Source organism: Leuciscus leuciscus (assembly GCF_965113295.1).
Source record: "Leuciscus leuciscus genome assembly, chromosome: 1".
NCBI lineage: Eukaryota > Metazoa > Chordata > Actinopteri > Cypriniformes > Leuciscidae > Leuciscus > Leuciscus leuciscus.
This window is the reverse complement of record NC_138725.1, coordinates 59,850,907-59,872,022: the sequence shown is the minus strand read 5'-3', so window position 1 is coordinate 59,872,022 and position 21,116 is coordinate 59,850,907. Positions and strand designations below refer to the sequence as shown.

The following is a 21,116-nucleotide window of genomic DNA, read 5'->3' as shown; positions in this document are numbered from 1 at the left end:
ATTTTGAGAGCTGAACAAAAGATTTATGCAACACTAGCAGACTGGGATTTGCCCAAGATGGCATGTGTGTGATTTATTCTTTGGGTTATTTGTGGTTGTGGTTTTACTTGCAAGAAGAAGAAGAAAAGATTTGTCGTTACTCTTGGTTTGTTTCTAGTGAAATACAATGAATGACTGGTATATTTCAATCTCGTGGGTAAATGGAGAGACCCCCCGCTGGCATTATTGGAAAGTGAAAATTAGGACAGGGAACTGAAAGCGCTGAACTGAAATGTGAACCAAGCTGTGATCACGAAAAATCACATTCTTCCGTCCCTATCTGGGGTTGTTTGAGGGGAACTGGAATCAAGAACTGCATGTGCTGGTTCTGCCAAGCGCCTCAGGGCGTGCAGAACCCGCAGAACCCGATCTCTGATTACCGAATAACCTCTCACAACCATAGGCCTACTCATCAACACGAGTTTATGACTTATTAGTCCAAACAAGAAGTTATTAATGTCATTCCCTGCACACACCTCAACAAATCCAGTAGAACTAGAACTTATGACATCAAGTTTCTTAATTTGCCAAAATGTGGAAATACACTGCTTTAGTCAAACGCGAAAGCTAAATTTGATCTTCTAATTTGTAATTCTTTCGATTTGATAACATCTTTCCTTAATAACAAACATTCTCAAAGTGTTAGAAAGTAAATAGAAATAAGAATATGAAGTAATTTTCAGGCATTTCTTTTCAAATATTCATTTTGTAAAAAAAAAAAAAAAATCCCCTAAATCAACTTAAAAAATTAAAGTCATGAAATCAAAATTGACACTATTTACTTTGTTAGGGCACATCGAACGCAACTTTCGATTCACGGGGCGTTGAAGGCAGCAATTGTACTTAAGTTTTTAATCAAATTGGCTGTATAAGTAATTTCATCTCTTTTAAAAAAATATTTCCTATTTAAATCTTGTGTACTTAAATAATGAAGTACTTTTTTTCTTTCTTTTTTTTCAGTGTAATAATCTCTCATTACATAATGCAGAAATGACATGAAAAAGAAGACAAATACATACATGCATGTTTAAGCCTCAACATATAGGTATACACAAAACACAAGCATGAACAGAAATCATGACAACAAAAGAAAAATCTTTATCTCTTCAAAAACAATCCTATTTGATATTGTCACTGGACTGGAATAAGCGATTTTTGTATATATTTTCAGTGCATGCAGAATGAAGAGGAAGAATGCGTGTGTATTCCTTTTTTTAATAAAATTTTTGATCAAACTAATTAGTCAATATTATCATAAATATGTTTTTATACATAATATAAATATGTGCCAGTCTGACTGTTTCCAGCTGAGTTTAGTTCTCCCTCTTCCTACGCTACAATCTAAGGGTCTTTTTTCTTAGGGTCTTCCACTGTTGCCAATGGCTTGCTGAAAGAACTCCTTGTACAATTCAGTTGAATAGAAGCAGACACTGCCACCTAGTGTCAATTAGGTTAAGAAGCAAGCACATCAGCTCTAATCACTATGACAAATAGACACAAGAAATTATAGGTAAACAGAGTAGTCTTGATTCTATAAATTCAATCTACTGATATTATTCTTCAATCCGGATAATTCCATTTCTAAGACCCAAAACACATGGCTAAACATATATTCTACAAAGAAAAGACAGCCAACTGAACAATAATCAAATGCAATGAAGGAAAGAGAGGCACTTATGATTAAGATACAATTTAGTTTTATTTAACACAGCAGAAAAATCACAACACACAAAAACCCTTTTAATGACAACATACAATAGCCTCTTAATGTATTATAAGGTAGCACAAATAAGAATTTTTAAAGTTATTTTAACAACAGGTTTATGAAGTTATAAAGTGATGCATTCCGGCTTCCTTCAATTCCTTATGAAATTACACAACTTTCTTTGCTTGACATCTGACCTGACCTGACCTTCAAACCTCAAACTGTGTGGCCACTGTATCGGCCACTGTATCGGCCACTTAAAAAAACCTGAGAATTGCTTTGGAAATAGAGAAGAGGAATCTGGGGTCAGTTGCACTGAAATCAAGAGGTTTACCACAGATTATGACCGTAACACGGCACACGTTTGACATTATGGTCAATACCATACATTAAAGAGAAAACATATCATTTTTGATGGTCACTTCTCTGGAAAATATTGGCAACTGTGTGGGTTGAGAAAGTTGAGTGGTGGTCAATGAGGGAGGTCCCCAGTGAGGTCCCATGGGAAATCCTCCTCGGTATTACTGTCATCACCTTCAAACTCATTCCAGGAGATGTCATTAACCTGGCAAATTAAGTTATTTAATAGTTAGCTCTCTGATCAGCTGTTGCTAAACCACTGACCAACAGGACAAGAACTGAAAGTGACTGGTTAGTTCCTTATGGGAAATGTTCCTCATAGCAAAACTTATCCACTGATTTCAGTAGACTTGAATTACAGTAATCTGGTATGCACGGAACAATATATTTTAATACAAGCTTTTCTAATAAAAAGGCAAATGATGACTGAAATTTTGAATTTAGCTTTCTGTAAATGGAATAAATTCGATAAGTTATTGACTGAAGAGTTCAAAGATCTTGAAGGAACACTTACTTTAATGACTCCTTCTGAGTTCTCCTCTGGAAGGATCTCATCTGGATCATACTTGATTTCAATTGCTACTTTTCCATTTCCTATGAGACATTAATTACATGAAATGGATGTCACCACAGACTGCAATGTACATTGTATAATGGCTGTATAGGTTGTGTGATACTTACCCAAGATCATGAGAAGCACTTTTTCAAAGGCAACCTCTACAGCTTTGTCTTTGGCTCGTTTCATTAGTGTCCCTCTTTTTCTCAACTTTTCCTCCGGGTCTCAAAAGATTTGAGCAGATGTGAACTCATAACATGTTTTGCATGAAAAAACAACAACTACATATTGCACACACACATCTGAAACTATATTGCATTTATTTGGCCTTTATGTAGGGCTATTATTACATGACAAGAACAAGGTAAAATAAATTAACAAAAAAGTAAATAAACAAATTCACAAACAAAGAAGTTAAATAATTGTATAAATGTAATTAATTTAAAATAATGAATTGCATTTAAATATGATTATTATTACATTTATTATTATTATTATAAAAAGTGTTGGGGGAGATGCATTACAAGTAACGAGAGTTACGTAATCAGATGAACTTTTTTCACGTTACTAAATGTACAACAAAATATCTGAGTTACACAAGTTACTGTCTTCCCATTTATAGACTGACCTCTTCTGTCCCCATGTTGAGAGAAATCGGCAGTAAGTTCAGAGGTGTTGTGAACGCAATGTAAACTTGACAGTTATTGTAATTCTAGGTTAAATGTGAGAAAGCATTTACTCATCTCACTTGCAAAAAATAGATTTAGTGTTCCTTAAAATAAATGCAAACCGTGAAATGCAAACTCAGAACATTACACAAACTTGCAATAATCAAATATGTTAACACAAATATACTTTATGGATTTAATCTCACTTTATTAACCAATGTCTTTGCTGCAGACCTTTGATGGTCCAATTCAACCGTACGAATAAGCAAAAATTACTTTAGTTAAACATCAATTTTTAGTTTTTATTGCTGAAGAAAGAGGGTGCTTCTCATTTCTTATTTGTGCATCCTCGTTTCCTTTCCTCGCGTCTCAGCTCCACCCCCTGTAGGATGCGAGGGAAGGCTGCAAGGAAAGAAAATGAGGATGGAGGAGTTGAATGAAAGCTTTTTTTTATACATTGGAATACTTGATCACTCGAGTGTCACTTCACAGCGTCATCAGCAGTTATGTTGTTGAAGTTTGGTTATTTAAGAAATTCATTATAAAAAATAATAAAGCAATATACCCTGTTGAAATATGTGAGATGTGTAGTTTATATAAACTGCAAAGGTAAAGTATAAATTAAAATGATTGTGACCGATGTGAAGGGGGAGGAGAATTTATACGTGCGTCACGTTTTAGTCGATAAAACTCTTCCACATAGGATACGTGTATCCTCGCTCATGACTCCTCAGGAAGCTCCCTCACTCCTCGATCCTCGACTCCTCACGGTGCAATTAGAGAATTGAGATATCCTTCAAGATGGCTGAGCTCGATCGGTTTCCGGGTCATAGGATGGAGGACGGAGGAGCGAGGAGACGATGAGGGATATTGAGAAGCACCCAGTGTGTTGAACTTTCCTCTCCTACGTCCTATTCTTCTGCGATCCAGAATGGCAGCACAGCTTAAAGGTTTGTTTGATCTGCACCCTCTACTGTAGAGACGTGAATTTGCATTTCCTTCAAAATGAGGCTTAATCATTTCACTTTTGGTGTGAAAGGGCCTTTACATTTGCCAAAATAGAACTTTTGTTTGTTTGTTATTAAAAGACAAACAAGCAAGCCCAGCCCAGGTGAAAAAAAAATAATGGCAAAGTAACATAAAGCATTACTTTCCATATAAAGTAACTAAGTTACACAACTCATTACTTTCAAAAGTAACTTTCCCCAATACTGATTACAATGATGTATTATTATTTTAAGATATATTTATATAAGTAAATTGAAGTGTACTCAAGTTTTCTTAAAAATCTGAGTTTTCTAAAAAAATAAAGCATGTTGCTTGACTCAAGTCAAATCACCTCGATCGTTGTCAATGATCTCCTCTGCCACACCGACCCCCTGGCAGCTCACGCCATGCTGTGGGAAGGTCAACTCTGCTATGCAGCCATATTTCAAAAGCACACCCTGGTCATCTGCTTCTTCTTGACACCCGGCATCCACACACTTTGAGATGTCCTTCAACTGTTGATGAAACACACAAAAAATGTTTGAACAGCCGCCATGAACAGATGCACACTTAGCCTTGGGGGGGAAATGAAGAGTATATTCAGTGTATATCATCCATATTGATGCTTACAGTGATAATGCGGGTAGACCAGCCACTGAAGCCCAGATAGTGGTTAGCCAGGTTGTGACATTTGGAAAGGCAGAGAGGTTTAGTGCTATAGAAGGACAGATTCTGCTTTGTGCTTAATCGGACCTGAGGGGTTGGTTGAAGGAGAGAATAATATAAGCAAAATAAAATCAAGCACTCAAACCCTCTGTAAAATCACATTACAGCTTTATCTGTCGTTGTAATAGATTAGGCTACCTTTAAAGGAGAGCTTTGGAAAAGACACTGTTTATCAGTGGCCCGCTGAGCTTTGGATGCCTGTGCTGATGAGTAGAACTTCACCATCGTGTAGAACCCAGGTTCTGCCACCGTGGCATTAGGACACACCTTCAAAAGGTAAAGAGCTCCAAATGCTGAATACACGCTCCACAGGGACTCCTAAGAAGTCAGGTGATACAGTGAGAAACAGTCATTAAGATTAAAGTTAGGTACATTCACGCTATTACTGGTGATTTTGCACTAAAAATCCCTAAGATTTTTTAAACTAAAAGTCCAAAGTTGAGCAATCCAGGTCTTGTTACGCAAACATTATGCTTATGTACATCTTTGGGCAAAAATTAAACATAACCTGACTTAAGAGCAGGTGAACAGTAAATCAAGACAATAATAATAATAATAATAATAATAATAATAAGAAGAAGAAGAAGAAGAAGAAGAAGAAGAAGAAGAAGAAGAAGAAGAAGAAGAAGAAGAAGAAGAAGAAGAAGAAGAAGAAGAAGAAGAAGAAGAAGATGTGGTTTATATAATATGGTTTAACTTACATAAATGTAGGCCTCTGAAAAGTTTGGCTGAATGTCCCAAATAAAAATAGTTTTGTTGTTTTCGAGAGGGACTTTGAACTCAATTATATCGACCTCAATATCCATTGAGATATGGGTTCAAATAAAGCTACCACTCGAAAACGGTGTTGTTGCCTCATAAAACATTTACATTTATTTAAAACGCTTTAAAAAGTTGAGTATTCAGTTGACACCACGGCTCCCCTCTACTACTTCCGTAAACAGAATTGCATTTCGCGCTCTTCTCGACGTCATATTACGTATTGCGCCGTGATTGGATCAGTGGAATAAGAACTTTCCGCGCAGCCAGTGTGCTAGTACCAGTCTATGGCTAGTACCTACGGACCAGAGCCATCGTATGTGGCTCTGCTACGAACGTTCTAGAAGCGTTTAAACAATAACCAACATAAGTTAGAAACATTTAAAAATGTAGGCTAATCTTGTGTCATCATCTTGTTATAGAGACCTGCAGCAGTGCATCTTAGAACAAAAAGATGGTCCTGGTTTAACAACATACTGTAGAAATGTTGTGGCTATTTTTATTTTTTCGGTCCAATTTTAACTCGTTCATTGTGGATGCCTTACCAGGGCACAACACAGACTTTTTTTTTCAGACAAAAAACACGAGCATTTAAGGTAGTAGGCTACGAGTAATTTTGAGACGGGCAGAAAAATGAAACCACACAGGTGATACAGAAGACAGATTGGATGCAGTTAAACACTTTAATGGATAAAGACACACAGCTTCAAGAGAACAGCATGATTTAACACTAAGGGCATAATCAATCTGACAGACAGACAAAAGTTTACATTCATACACTTGGGAGTGAACCCAACCATCCAAATGACAGTGTCGACAAAAGGCATCTTTAGCCATTTTTGGAGCCATAATATGCTAATGTCAAAGTGATTTGGGCACATTTGAAAATAAATTGATTAGCACCACTGTGAAATGTTAAATCAGATGCAAGATTCAACCTTGATTTATGAGCACTCCCCAATGAGAAGAATAAATACAATAGTAGGGTTTAGATATGGGAGGGGACTAGAGAACAGACCTAGCCATACCTGGTTGACATTTCCTGCATATATAAGACCAGATAATAATTAGGCCTACTTTAGGAGGTTTTGAGGACTTAAACTGGTTTTAGATCTGCAGCAAAGCACACAGGCTTTGACTAGCACTACATTGGCGCCCTCTACAGGGTACAGTTGGAATCCAGGGATCTCCTGCAATTTGCAACCCTCAGGTAAGTTTCCACCTTGTGCATGTCCTTCTTGAAGCAAGCCAGAAGACGGAAGCTCTCTCTGACACTGCTCTCCCCCATGGTCAAGTAGAAATCCTCAAAAGGCAGCGGTAGGGAGTCGTTATCATCCATGTTTGGTTGACCATCCAGACATCCCTGTGCAGATACAAATGGCAAATTATGGAATAGCTATCCAAATAAGCCCACAAGATGTGAAGATGTCATCACACCTCCACTAGACACATTGTTTAAAAAAACTAAAAACTAAAGTAGCCTAGAATAAATCTGGTCTCTCTCACCTTGATGAGCACGCTGATGCCCACTTTCAAGTCTTCCAGCTTCTCAGTGATCTGGTTTGGGTTCCCGACGGTCAGGCTGTTTGAGACGGCTCCGCTCAGGGTCTGGCTGGGGAACTCCCAGGACTCAATGAGGCGGAAAGAGATACGAAGGAGCTTCAAAATCTGAAGGAAGAAAAAGGAATACCGGAGGCTTTAGACCACTATCTATTTTTTTTATGTTTATGCTGCCCATATTTGTTACTGCCTTAGATTTTTAAGTACAATCAACTTGGATTTTTCAAGTCATTTGAACTTAATTATTAAACTGACTTAAAAAAAATGAGTTGAATCTTGTATAACTTATAAAAAAGTTTAAAATTGCTTAACTTATTTTGATGATGTATAAACACCCGTTTTCATAATATATTGATCGTTTAAACTTTTTTTTGTGATGATGGAACTTTTAATCTCTTATAGCATTTTCTGATTTTTGAACAATTTAAGAATAAAATTGTCATCTAATTGCGTGAAAACAACAAAAATATTTCACTTGCATCATGTACTCTAATATTATATATTTATTATTGTTTGATACTATTATTTGTTTAATAGTTCTATATATAGTTGAATAAAACATGACAGGTTGAGATTGAATTTTTAACGATATTGTCTACACAAAGTGATCAGTTGACCTTACTTAAAAAAGTGAGAAAAACCTGTTGTCTTAAAATATAAGGTAAACAAACTTCATTTGTAATTGAAAAAATTTAGTTATGTGGCAATGTCAAGTTGACATAACTTTTTCAATTACGCATTAAGTTAATTTACTTCATTTTAAGGCAACGGGTTTCCTAAGTCAACTGATCCCTTTTTACAGTGTACGTACTGAGCTCTTCTGCGTTTCATCTTTTCCAGTGGGCGCCTCAATGGAGTCAGAGTTGCAGAAAGACAGAGGAAAGATTTTACTCAGCTGTCTGCGATCCTCAGGCAACAGGTTGTCCTCCTTGATAATAAAAGTAAAATAGTATTTAGTCAAATACATGTTACAAATGCATACATGTTCATCTGATAGAAATGCAAAGAACACTAATTAAATGGATAGTTCACTGAAAAATGGAAATTTTGTCATAATTTATTTGAATGGAAATCTTACAAAGTCGTTAATCATTTTTGCAGCCAGCTGGTGCAGGTGTTGAACACGGATGACTGCGTTGTTGAAGAGCCGCTGGTTCTCTGAGGCTCTTCCCTGGTTCACCAACAAACTAACTAGGACCACCGACAACAGCACTAATGCTATAGGAGAAGAAAAGAAAGAGGTTTGTTTGCCATTTGCAACATAGTTGCTTTAAAGCTCCTGATAAAATAACCGAGTAACTAATGAAATCAAGATTTTGAATTAATCAAAAGATCAAATACATTTTTTTGGTTTATTTGCCATGCTCCATAAACACTTTTACGACTATGAAATTGGTTTTACTGGTAAGAAGATAAACATCTAAACTAAACAGGGAGTTGTCAAAAATACATAAAAAAAAAACCATTAAATCCACAAATGACATGCAATAGAAAGCATCACATCATACCTCTAGCCATTTTTACTCAGGGTAGACGAACTCTTGCGGTCTTAGTTGAAGGCTTGTGAAGGTTTGTTTTCCTGGCTCAGGTGTACTGATATTTATATGTGGCATGAACATGTTTTGATGCATCCTAATCAGAAACATGATAGTTTCCTTGCTTTAATATGTATTTAGACAAAATACATTAGTGTTGTGGTTCTAGTCATTTATGTGGATATTTCCATGACTCTGATATGATGTTGTTGGCACTAAGAAAAACCATAGAGGTCATCATTTTATTTACTGAATATTAATGAAATTCTTTGTATCATTTGAATTAAAACTGAAAGAAACACATAAGAAATATTTCTTTCCTTGTAAAATTCTGGTGGAACTATGGAAAACATGGAAACTATGGAAAACAAGTTTCTTTATATTTTTAAGTGGTCCTTATATTCCGAAAATGTTTTACGATCAACACACAAGAAGATGTGTGTAGCATCGCCACGTAACCTGTAAATGGTGTCATCTCCTTCTGAAAGGATACATTGTCAATAATTATGAGAGTGAATCAGGCCATATGTGTTTGTTGTCACTGTGGGGATGTGGGAGGTTTTTCCTATTCAGATGTGATGTTGCCCTGTGTGTAATATTCAGCAGTACTGGGGTTGCGAAATGTCAGGATATGACATTAATAGTTTAATCCCTTTTCGTGGAAAAACAGAATACAATCAGTTACCTGACCCTCATAGCTGCATTTTTTGCCCGCGTCACTAGTGGCATAAGGACCAAAGAGTATAGTATGTCCTGGACAGTTAAAGTTGGATAATTCATAGATAATAGATTAGACCAATATTGAAAGTAGAAAATATAGCGAATGGTCAATCTCACAAATCTGTCAAAAAACATGGGTCATAGTTCACTCAACATTAAAGATCCAGCTGTATATTTAACCATGGATATGGTGTACTTGTTATCCCTGTTTGCACCAAACCATTCTGATGGCTCTTTTTTAAAAAGTTTCATCTTACCATATAATCCGGTCCCTTTTGAAGATCCAGTCAGTCGTGTCTGACAACTGAATTTGCTAGAGTTTGTTTTTGGATGAGCGAGGAGGATTTTTCTTGAAACCCTCCCAAACAACATGTGGGGATGTAAGGATGTTTGGTTTTTGTTTTATAGGATTTCTGACCCCAAGACTTAACTAATCTCTGCAATTCTCCATCTGTGATCCTTGGAGAGTCTTTGGCCACTCAAACTTTCCCCCTCACCGTGCATTAATACAATATAGACACACATCCTCTTCCTGGCAGATTCGTAACATCTGTAGTTGATTATAACTTCTTAATTATTGCCCTGATGGTCAAAATGGGGATTTTCATTTCTTTAGCTATTTTCTTACAGCCACTTGCTATTTTGTGATGCTCAACAATCTTTTGATGCACATCATAACTATATTCTTTGGTTTTACTTATTGTGATGGATGATTAAGGGAATTTTGCCTTTGTGTTTCCTCATAATTAAACTCCTGTGAAACAAGAAGTCATTGCTAGACAATTTCATGTTTCTAGTCACTCTGGTGTGCTAAAAAAAAAAAAAGGTAAATATTAATGGGAATATACTTCAGAGATATTTTACTCATAATGAATTCTAGGGGTGCCAATAATTGTGGCCAACGTGTTTTGGAGAAAAACATTTATTTCATAATGTGATTCCCCATTATGATGAGTATGTATATATATATATATATATAGGCCTACATACTCACAGAAAAAAGGTACAAAAGCTGTCACTAGGACGATACCCATTGTATTTAAAGTACTTAGTTGCATATTAGTACTTCAAAGGTACATATCGGTACCAACATATTAGTCCCTAAAATGGTACCGTCCCAGTGACAGCTTTTTTACCTTTTTTTCTGAGAGCATATATATATATATATATGCTCTTTCTATTCATAATTTTTGAGTTGATATTTAAAGGGAGGATGCTGTTCCTAGGTGCACCTGACAGGGCTTTCATCGGGTAGAATTGGTTTCCCACACTTGACTGACAGGTGCCATCAGTCATCAGAATGTCCAGTGTGAACAGCTGAGGCATCATGGGGGATTTATCTCTGGCACCTGCTTTCATTCCGATTGTAACCACAGGGTGGAAGTAAGTTACAGTCTTCGGATGCTCGTGGTGCCAGTCAGTTCTGTTCTGTCTATGTAGATGTTTCCATGGCAAGCTGATCTGAGACCAGATACAATAAGGCTCTATGCACGATCGCTTCCGCGTTTTGTCTCAGCCCGCCCAGTTACATCCGGTGCTGCGTCGGAAGCCGTTTTTGCATTCGGTGGAGATAATGGCAAATTACACTCGCTGTTTTCAAGAACTTGCAGCGGTTAACGTGAATGATGTTAACAATATTGTGAGGCAGTTAGCTGTCACACAGAAAGAGAAGGGCTTTAAATTATACATTTTGAGCTACATCGACAACTTTGAGGGTGAGTATTCTCTCATATCGCGCGAAATCCGACTAGCGAATCAGTTTCTAAAATCGTTGTCTCCGTTTCTGAGAAAATGAATTTTAATGTTTTGCCGCTATACACTTCGCTATAGAACGCTCTATGCGGAAGTAAAGACGCTGGCTGAGATCCTACCGGAAATATGTTAGCAGCGTTTGTGCATAGAAACGTTCATTACGTTCGTTTTGGTAAACCAAAAAAAAAAAAAAAAAAAAAAACTCAGAGCTCAGGGAAACCTACATAACTTCTCAAGAATGATATTACTTGAATATTGTCAGAGGTCATATTTCACTCCAAAATCAAAAGAAAAAAAATATTGGCTAGCTGTACATTTGGCACACAAAATTAAGCCTATTTTAAGACATTTAAGATTGTGACATTACTCTTATGACAATTAAGAACATTTCCCTCCAAAATGTTCATTTGTTTACTGCAACAAAACAGTCTCAGTATATCACTCTCATTAGTGTAATAAAATTAATCATGTCTGTAAATAAAATTATAATCACCAAAAAATGTATTTAGCATGATTTAAACTTGTGCTTTATAAAATTTAAGTAATTGGCTACTTTTTATTTTAAAGTAGGTAAAGTTGCGACAGTCTTTTCTTCCTTCTAGTGACGTATATCTAAGTGAAATGGCTTCTTGAACAAGACTTGATTTTGTCCATCGGGAATTAATTAGATGGTTGGATGCTGAGATGTCATGTGAGTGACAGGTTGTCCCGCCCTCACAAGAGAAGAGAAGAGAAGAGAAGAGAAGAGAAGAGAAGAGAAGAGAAGAGAAGAGAAGAGAAGAGAAGAGAAGTCACTGCAAGAGGGAGGGGAATATGCATCAAAAGATTGTTGAGCATCACAAAATAGAAAGTGGCTGTAAGAAAATAGCTAAAGAATAAAAAATCCCCATTTTGACCATCAGGGCAATTATTAAAGGAACCGTATGTAAGATTGTGGCCAAAACTGGTACTGCAATCACTTTCAAATTACTGTAGAGCGGTGTATCCCCTCCCCCTCCCCCCTGACTCGAGGTTGCCAGATAGGCTGCCATTTTTTATCCGACACGTTTGTAGCTGGAGCTGTGATAACTAGAGCAGAGCTGGCAACCCGGATGCCGAAACACTACTGACTTCGTGATTAGTAGATAGGTGGAGGGTGGAGCATCAGGCCAAAACACAATATGACAACATCAACATCAACATCAGTTGAGGGCTGCAACTTCACTTTTAAATGACAATATCCTGGCCGGACTACTGTTGTCAGTGATATAAGTATTTGAAATGAACATGATTTCTTAATGTCTAGTGACATATCAGGGCCATTTTATGATTAATTGAAATACATTTCTTACATACGGTTCCTTTAGAAGTTCAAATCAACTAAAGATGTTACGAATCTGCCAGGAAGAGGACGTGTGTCTATATTGTATTAATGCTCGGTGAGGGGGAAAGTTTGAATGGCCAAAGACTCTCCAAGGATCACAGATGGAGAATTGCAGAGATTAGTTAAGTCTTGGGGTCAGAAAGCCTATAAAACAAAAACCAAACATCCTTACATCCCCACATGTTGTTTGGGAGGGTTTCAAGAAAAATCCTCCTCGCTCATCCAAAAACAAACTCTAGCAAATTCAGTTGTCAGACACGACTGACTGGATCTTCAAAAGGGACCGGATTATATGGTCAGATGACACTTAAAAAAAGAGCCATCAGAATGGTTTGGTGCAAACAGGGATAACTAGTACGCCATATCCATGGTAAATATACAGCTGGATCTTTAATGTTGTGGGCATATTTTTCTGCTGGAGGTCCTGGACTTCTTGTTCAGATACATGGTATCATGGATTCTATCATCAACAGATAAAAAATCTAAACCTGACAGCTTCTGCTAGAAATCTTATAATGGGCCGTGGTTGGATCTTCCATCAGGACAACGATCCAAAACAAGCATCAAAATCAACACAAAAATGTGTTAGGGAGCACAAAATGAAGCTTCTGCCATGACTGTCCCAGTTCCCTGACCTGATGACTGGGGTGAACTGAAGAGAAGCGCCAACATGGAGCTGGGAATCTGAAGGATCTGGAGAGATTCATTACGGAGGACTGATTATAGGAGAAAGCTGTTATCTTGGCAAAAAGTATTTAATAAAAGGGTGCCAATATTTTTTTGCCAACGTGTTTTGGAGAAAAACATTTATTTCATAACGCGATTTCCCCCACACTTTCAATTCCTTTACTTCAATGAAAGGTTAAATTTTTGCAATTTTTTTTTTATTTTTATGAAAGATCAAAAGGATAAACAACGCAGATTTTTTTTTTTACAGCAATTTTTTTATCATATTTACCAGGGGTGCCATTCATTCTGACCACAACTGTATATATAAAGGCCTATATGATTTGTATGAGAATAAGTTGCCAAAATAATGACTAAAATTACAAGATTTTCTTTGTAATATCCTTTCTAGCCACAAGACGGCGCAATAAATTGAAGATCTTTTCTAAAGAGGCTGTATTTACGAATTAGGAATTTCATGTTTTAAAGCTGCTTCCAGTTATTTTATTCCTACAAAAACACAAAAAAACATATTTGAAATTTCACACATTTAGAGGAAATAGCCTATTCTATTTCTAAGGTGAGTAGCACTTTAAGCCTCTTCAAAAGGTGTACAGTTTAATATGTTATTTTCAGATGTACAATTTTGAGATGATGTACAGTTATGATAGATAATATACAGTAGTTATGAGAGTTTTAACTGTTCAGACTGAATATAGCCTGAGGGAAAAAAAATAACTGTTCTTGTACCTATATATATATATATATATATATATAGAATGATTTGAGAATATTTCCATTATGTGCTTTAATGCTCAGAACAATAATATATATACTTGGCAACCTTTAGGCAGAGGAGAGGCACCTGCCCCTGACGCCACCTGCTATATTCACAATGACCTTCGACCCTTTCGTTGTAAACTGTTCTTGAACTTTTGGCATCATTGATGCACTTGCAGCCATAACTTTTATGCACAAAGACAAGCCGTGTCTTTCTGTGTTGATTTAGAGACCTGTATAAGCTGTGCTCAGGACACTCTCTTCCTTTAAGGCGAACTCCACCTTGTTCCCACTTCTCGTCAACTCTTGTTTCAAAGGGGGGCAATGTTACACATCTACCCTGGAATGCACTGACTCCATCCCACCCTCTCTCCGGTTCCACAAGCTGCTCATCACAGTTCTGGAGTCGTCTCATGTTGCATCTCTCCGGGCAGCTGCGGCTTCTTTGCTTTGGAGGAGCCACTCGTTGATGGGACAAGCTTCTCCATTGCTTCCTTAGCTTACATAAAGGCTGAATCCCAGAAGAGGTCTTTCACGTTCCCGTCCAGCCTGTAAAAGTAGCAAGCATAGGTTGTTCAGGTCAAGTGTGCTGTTCTGACAGTGCTAAGCACTATGAAATCTATTCAGTTAAAAGTGAAAAGTTACCTAACATAAGCTGGATCTGTGTTTCTGCACGTGGTTCAGAGTAATTGGTTCTAGCCTGTTTTGTGGAAACCTTTTCTACAATGTCCATGTTTCTATCGACAAACAGCCTTACAAATAAATAAATGGATCATTTAAATGAGTAATAAACACTTTAATAAAAAAAAAAAATATATATATATAAAATCTATAATATAATATAAGTTTAATATAAATAAAAATGACAAATGTATTCATATATTGACTATTTAAAAAAGTTATAGGAAAACAACAGAAATGGACAATTTTTTTTTTTTTTTTACATGGATGAGTATTTAGTAAATATGAATAAAATAAAAACAGAAAATTAAATGGAAAGAAAAATAAAGCAAGCAAATAATTAACAGGTTATTGTAAGAATGTTATGATTCTAGTCATTTCTTTCCAGATGCTGAAACTTTGATTACCATGACATGAAACTAAATCTAAACATAGTTTAGTCTAGTCCCAGACTAAAATGCATGTTTGAGCTGTTTTACCTGAAAGCCACTTACACTGACATATCTTAAAATATATCAGTGCCATTGTTTTGTCTCAAGAGTAAGGTTATTTTTTTTTTCAAAGGCACGTTTATAAAAGCTACTTAAATGTCTTAATGGAACTAAGGCCTAATCTTGGCTTAATCTAAGCCCTGTCTGTGAAACCAGGCCCAAGTTTTAGTAATATTAAGTTTATTTCAAGAATATTCTCTCCAGTAATACATAATTATTCCATTGTTTAAATTAATACATTTTTAGCTAACTGTGATTTTGTATAATTATGACCGCCGCTAGCATAGCTAGCGAAAGCGGTCATATAGGGATTGTCAAAGTTTTTTTTTTTTTTTTTTTTGTCATCTACTGAATTTTTCGTCAACGATACCAGGGACACCGAAACACCGGGGAACATGAAATTTGGTGGGCATGTAGCCCCACTAGACTTTTACGGAAAAATTGTGGTCCCCGGGGGCCCCCGATTTTTATGGTATGTTGGTCTTAAGGGCCCACATCAACCTAGCCCATAATCACTCATTTGTGATTTGCGCCCCTCCCATAAAAAATGCAATATTATTCTGCTTTAATCGCCCCTATCTTCAGTTGAGATGTTCAGAACTGCACCATATTTCATGTGTATGATTAACTTGACATCCTCTGGGGGTATGCTAAGTTTCGTAGAATTTCATCCATGGGGGGGTATAAAATAAATTCATTTATGTGCACATTTAGTGACTGTACACTCATCGGCCTGTAGATGGTGGTGTTGAGCGAAGGGTTGCTGGTTTAGGATGATACTGTCACACACACACATCTGCAACATCGCAAGCATGCACACACACTGACCTCCACACGCACACATACAAATCCACATGCACAGCCACAGACACACACACACACACATGTACGCACGCATACATACACGCACAGAGACACACACACACACACACACACACACACACACACACACACACACACACACACACACACACACAGACAGACAGACATGCACATACTACTACTTTTTTTTAGGTATATACATAAACACGCAATACAGCCAAATTGCTCCACGTCATTTATTTTTGTGGAAAGCCAGTGCAGGCCTGAGCGGTGGTCATATTTTGTACCGCCATGCGGTACATCTAGTTATGTACATTTCTGAAATGCATAACTTAGACAGTTATCTCTGATAACAGATCACTCTAAATTGTAATCTGGACTTTTCTGTAAAGCTGCTTTGAAATGCTGTGAAAAGCGCTACAAATAAATGTGTATTGAATAGATAAACCCTCAGCACTGAAGTGTCACTCAGACGCCAGTGAGAATGAATGAGCATAATAACAGCACTCATCAGAGTGAAAGAGATTCACTAAACGCACTGACCGTCTGTCTTGAGGTCACTTCACAGCTGACCCTTGACCTGGTTTGCATGCACGGAACTCGGACGGCTGTTATCCAGGGGATGCCGCAGTAGTTCCAGTGAGCAGCATGTGTTCTTGTGTGTAGGCCCATAGGTTTGAATGTGTGTATGAGATAGGCTAGTATAGGCCTACAGTGCCTTGACCAGGGTATTTAGTGCACTTAAGTTTATTCATTTAAAAAAATAGGTATGGCTAAAGTGTATCCTGCAGTAAGACTATACAAAATGAATAAAATAAAATAATAATAAACCATCGCTGATTCGATGTTTAAAGTCAGCTCAATAGGCTACTGTATTGAATAAAAATGATCTTGACCACGGGGTGGCGCATGTTTACCATATCAGCTGGACAATTGAATATGCAATAGAAAAAGTAAAAAAGTATAAAGCTGTTTTTTAATATAAATTTTTTGGTAACACAATTCTAAGCTTTACTTTCTCTTAACTGCATTTAATTAAAACACTAATGAGAAAATATCCCAAAGACAAATAGAATCTTGTATTTTTTGTCATTGCATATTGTTAGAGAACATAATAAAACCCCAAAGACTCAAAAAACAAGAGTTTATTTCACGCATGTAAACAGAAAGAATATACAATAAAATTTACAAATATTTCAGTACTTGAAAAATTTTACATTATCCATAACATGCATTCAGCAAGTGACAGATACTGTGAAGAGTCAATACATTCAGTCAAACAGTGTGTTAGTAACAGTGCCAAGCAGAACATTAAAGACCATCTGATAAAAGATTCAACTAAAATTTCTTAATAGTGATTTAATTAGAAAATTAAATAATAGATGGTTTTTATCAATGCATAACATTAAGAAGTGGATTCAGATTCTTATTCTATTATTATTCATTTGTCTTAGTTTATAAAATAAATCAAGTCAATGATAAACGAAAAACGTTTTTCTAAAAAGCATTCAGTTATTCTGTGCATTACTATTTTAATCACGGTCATGTTATTAAAGCACACTGTAAAAAATTATATGGTGAATATATTATAACAACATATGTTTTATTGCTTTAACTCGTCAAAATAAGTTAAGCAATTTTCAACCTTTTTTTTATAAGTTATAAAAGGTTCAACGAAATTTTTTGAGTCAGTTGAATTTTTTTAAAGTTGGAATTACTTAAACATCCAAGTTGATTGTACTTAAAAATTTAAGGCAGCAACTTTTTTTTACAGTGCATGAACTAACTGAACTATGAATAAATAAGCATTTGCATTTGATCTTATTTGTAATCCTCATCTCTCTGCTTATCTTATTGGTTTGCATTTCACATGTATAAAAAAATGATAGAAATGCCATAAATAAAGAGTTTGAAAGCAACCAAAGCTTCATGCTCATTTAAAGTGCTTATTCTAACACTTTCAGCTTGGGGGCTTAAATAAACTGGCAGCTTCAGAAGCCAGTGCATGTTTAATTACATTAAATTTATCCTCAAAAGTACAAAATGTTTCACCAATTCAATAATAATAAAAAAAATTATGTGAAACGACAAGCAAATGAAAAGACTTCTTAAAAACATTTAAACCTCTTTACCTGGCAGCAAAAAATAAACTCAGATTTTAAATGCTGTTAATTGATTATGTGAGAGAAAGATAAATTGTTAACTTTGCAATTAAACATTGATAATCAAAATAACAATGCATTTGAGCGAGTAACTGTAAATGCTGGATGAGTATAGGTGCAGTGAAACACGATAGGGATGCTAACAGTCTGACAAGCACATTTGGTCAGTCTTGTTCAGTCTGACTCTCTGGAGGCATTATAGCAGACTGCGTCCATAAAGACAGCAACATAGTGTCACCAACATGTGGATTCCACGCGTACCAGATGTGGGCCGGATCTGGGCCGACATCGCTATGTTGCTGTCTGGGAGACAGTCTCCACAGAATGCTAATAAATAGTAGGATGCAATATGCTAAGCTGGCTAGTTTTTTCTACTTTCTGACCCTGATACATCCATTCATACATGCAGTTTTTCCAACATACCCTGTTAAAAGCATAGTTTATCTTCTACAGAATATTCTCTGTATATTATGCCATCATGCCCATTTTCATTCACTACATGACTGGGCTGAACAACCGGACATTCAGGACACAACTGCACATCTGGCTCAAAATAAAGTAAAAATGACCTACATTCATAAGCCAAGGATTTCACAGACTTGCAATTAACAATTTGCAAGTACACCCTCCACATGAAAAAGGCTCATTAGGCAAGTGAAACATTACAGAATCCATATTTCAGCATGCTCCATTTGTTTTATGGTCTGAGTTAGCCTTGGTTAATTCAATTTTATAGTGACATTTTTGTTTTTGGGCAAACTAGAGATTCTGCTTTTATTTGATTTAAGGTTTAAAATGCTACCAGAGTCAATAACCAAATGTACTGCTGTTAGTAAAGTCTGTATAAATACAAACGCACATAATATTACATGTCTTTGCGTTGAACTATTAAGACTAATATACTTGATTAAATTCTGATTAACAGGTTGCCATTGTTATTTTTATTTCACTTAGTGCAAAATCAGAGCGATATGTTTATTTTGAACGCTACAGTTTAAAGTAAGTAAAAAACAACTGTAAATCTAAGTACCTCATATATGTGTTATTTGTTAAATGCAATTAAGTCAAGTCAACTACAAAAATTATCTGTAGGTGATCTTTAGGCTAAGTCTGTTCTGGCTATCATGGCAACTCATGGGGGGGTTTCCTTTCCTGTAAGTACTCTAAATTACTTTTGAATGATTAGTAATCATTACCATTAACAATTTTTCTTAAAGTTGTCATTTCAGGTTCTGTGCATCAAAAATGATTGACATCTGCACTAAGAGCCCAATCATTTCCAATGCCATTAGACAAACAGTTGATGGTCTTCTCAAGGGCAGTACTGAGAGGAGCCATCGATTGCATCAATACATGTAATACTGATTACAACTCTTAGCCATTCGCAAAGAATCTTCGCCTTACTAACTCAATGAATTTCTTTCATACTTGCTGTTGTATGTCGAAGTATAACTCAGTCTCCTGAAGGGTCTCAGTATTGTTGGGCTTTCCAAAGGTTGAGTGTACACCATGGCTTGAACCTGCTACACAATTGACTCCTTCAAGTTTTCCTCAGCCCTTGAGGAGTCAGGAACGGGAAAAGGGGCGGAGTGCAAGACCACGTCTCTCTGGACCATCACCGGGGGACGCTTAGCCCCATGTTGTGTTTCCCCATGTTGAGAGAAAGAGAAACCCACAAGACTGTTGTCCTCAATGGCTTGATCTCCATAAAGATACCTCATTTTGTTAGCAATCATCCCTTCGTTCTCCGGAGCCTCTTCTTCTCGTCTCTTCGAGTCTGTCTTCTCTCTGTACATATACGAGGCCTGTTTGAGGCAGCGTTTGAGGACGTGTGAGCGGTAGGCTTTTTGGATGGTCGAAGCAGCCACTTCTTCTTGCTTACGTCTGAGAGTGCTGGTGATGGGCTCGTACGAAACCTTTGAGGGGTTGTTCGCCATGAACTTCTCCTCCATAGTACCTTTCATGGCATCCATCTGTCCAGAATCGCCCAGCACCTCTGTAGTGAGGGCCAGGAGGATGTCCAGACAGTGGATCTTATCACCAGGGACCATGGGAAGGTCCATTGTGATCAACTTCAATGTGTTTGGTTTCGGGATTCTCAAGGGGTCTTTCAGTGTGTCGCAGAATTCAGACAGTCTACTGTAATCGATGAACTGAGAAGCAGAGGGGTCAAATTTCTCCCAGGTTTCATAGAACATCTCGAAGTCGTCCTCGCACAAGGGGTCGCCGCTTTCTTCCGTCGCTACGTTGAAGTTTTCCAGGATAATGGCTATGTACATGTTGACCACGACGAGGAACGACATGACAATGTAGCTGCAGAAGAAGACGATGCCCACCGCGGGGCTCCCACAGTTTCCTCTGACAAACGATCCCGGGTTCTCCACATCCGGGTCACAGTTTGGTGGACTGTTGAGAATAGGAGACAACAGTCCATCCCAGCCGGCGGACGTCGTGATCATGAACAAGCATATGATACTGTTCCCGAAGGTCTCGAAATTAAACATGTCATCGATGCCTGCTTCTTTTTTCACGTACGCAAAGTTGGACATGCCGAATATGGAGAAAATGAACATGATTAAGAAAAGGAGGAGGCCAATGTTGAAGAGGGCAGGTAGCGACATCATCAGCGCAAACAGTAACGTCCTGATTCCTTTCGCACCCCGGATGAGACGCAGGACTCGGCCAATTCTGGCCAGTCGGATGACTCGGAACAGCGTAGGTGACACAAAGTACTTCTCAATGAGGTCTGCCAGCAAAAGACCTGTGAGACGACAAAGAATTAAC

At 37.1% G+C, this 21,116-nt stretch overlaps 3 protein-coding genes across 6 annotated transcripts in view; all 3 read right to left on the bottom strand.

The window, feature by feature from the left end:
* Positions 1-1,719: 1,719 nt before the first annotated feature.
* On the bottom strand, positions 1,720-5,983 carry rdm1 (RAD52 motif containing 1). The gene is made up of 7 exons (XM_082146209.1): positions 5,743-5,983; positions 5,180-5,359; positions 4,946-5,068; positions 4,668-4,830; positions 2,786-2,884; positions 2,619-2,698; positions 1,720-2,309 (listed from the first exon to the last, which is right to left on the bottom strand). The coding sequence occupies exons 1-7, from the start codon at positions 5,845-5,847 to the stop codon at positions 2,217-2,219; spliced, it is 843 nt and encodes a 280-aa protein (XP_082002335.1). The 5' UTR covers positions 5,848-5,983; the 3' UTR covers positions 1,720-2,216.
* A 976-nt stretch (positions 5,984-6,959) lies between these two features.
* gh1 (growth hormone 1) lies at positions 6,960-10,974 on the bottom strand (the record flags this gene model as incomplete). The annotated part of the gene is made up of 5 exons (XM_082167911.1): positions 6,960-7,163; positions 7,307-7,468; positions 8,172-8,288; positions 8,439-8,578; positions 10,848-10,974. The coding sequence occupies 5 exons, from the start codon at positions 10,972-10,974 to the stop codon at positions 6,960-6,962; spliced, it is 750 nt and encodes a 249-aa protein (XP_082024037.1).
* Positions 10,975-17,300: 6,326 nt separating this feature from the next.
* Positions 17,301-21,116, bottom strand: part of scn4ab (sodium channel, voltage-gated, type IV, alpha, b) — a 41,145-nt gene continuing 37,329 nt past the window's right edge. For all 4 annotated transcript variants that reach the window (XM_082183742.1, XM_082183741.1, XM_082183740.1 and 1 more), the window contains one exon: positions 17,301-21,093. In XM_082183742.1, the coding sequence (XP_082039868.1) occupies positions 19,856-21,093 (1,238 nt within the window). In that variant the 3' untranslated portion in view covers positions 17,301-19,855. The remainder of the gene's footprint in view (positions 21,094-21,116) is intronic.

What these genes read in the sequence shown, in the direction of transcription:
- rdm1 (XM_082146209.1), bottom strand. Translation starts at nt 5,847, where the DNA reads ATGGATATTGAGGTCGATATAATTGAGTTCAAAGTCCCTCTCGAAAAC. An exon ending in TCCAAAGCTCTCCTTTAAAG is followed by an intron (nt 5,069 to 5,179) that starts GTAGCCTAATCT and finishes CCAACCCCTCAG; the next exon opens with GTCCGATTAAGCACAAAGCA. An exon ending in GGTCTACCCGCATTATCACT is followed by an intron (nt 4,831 to 4,945) that starts GTAAGCATCAAT and finishes TTTCATCAACAG; the next exon opens with TTGAAGGACATCTCAAAGTG.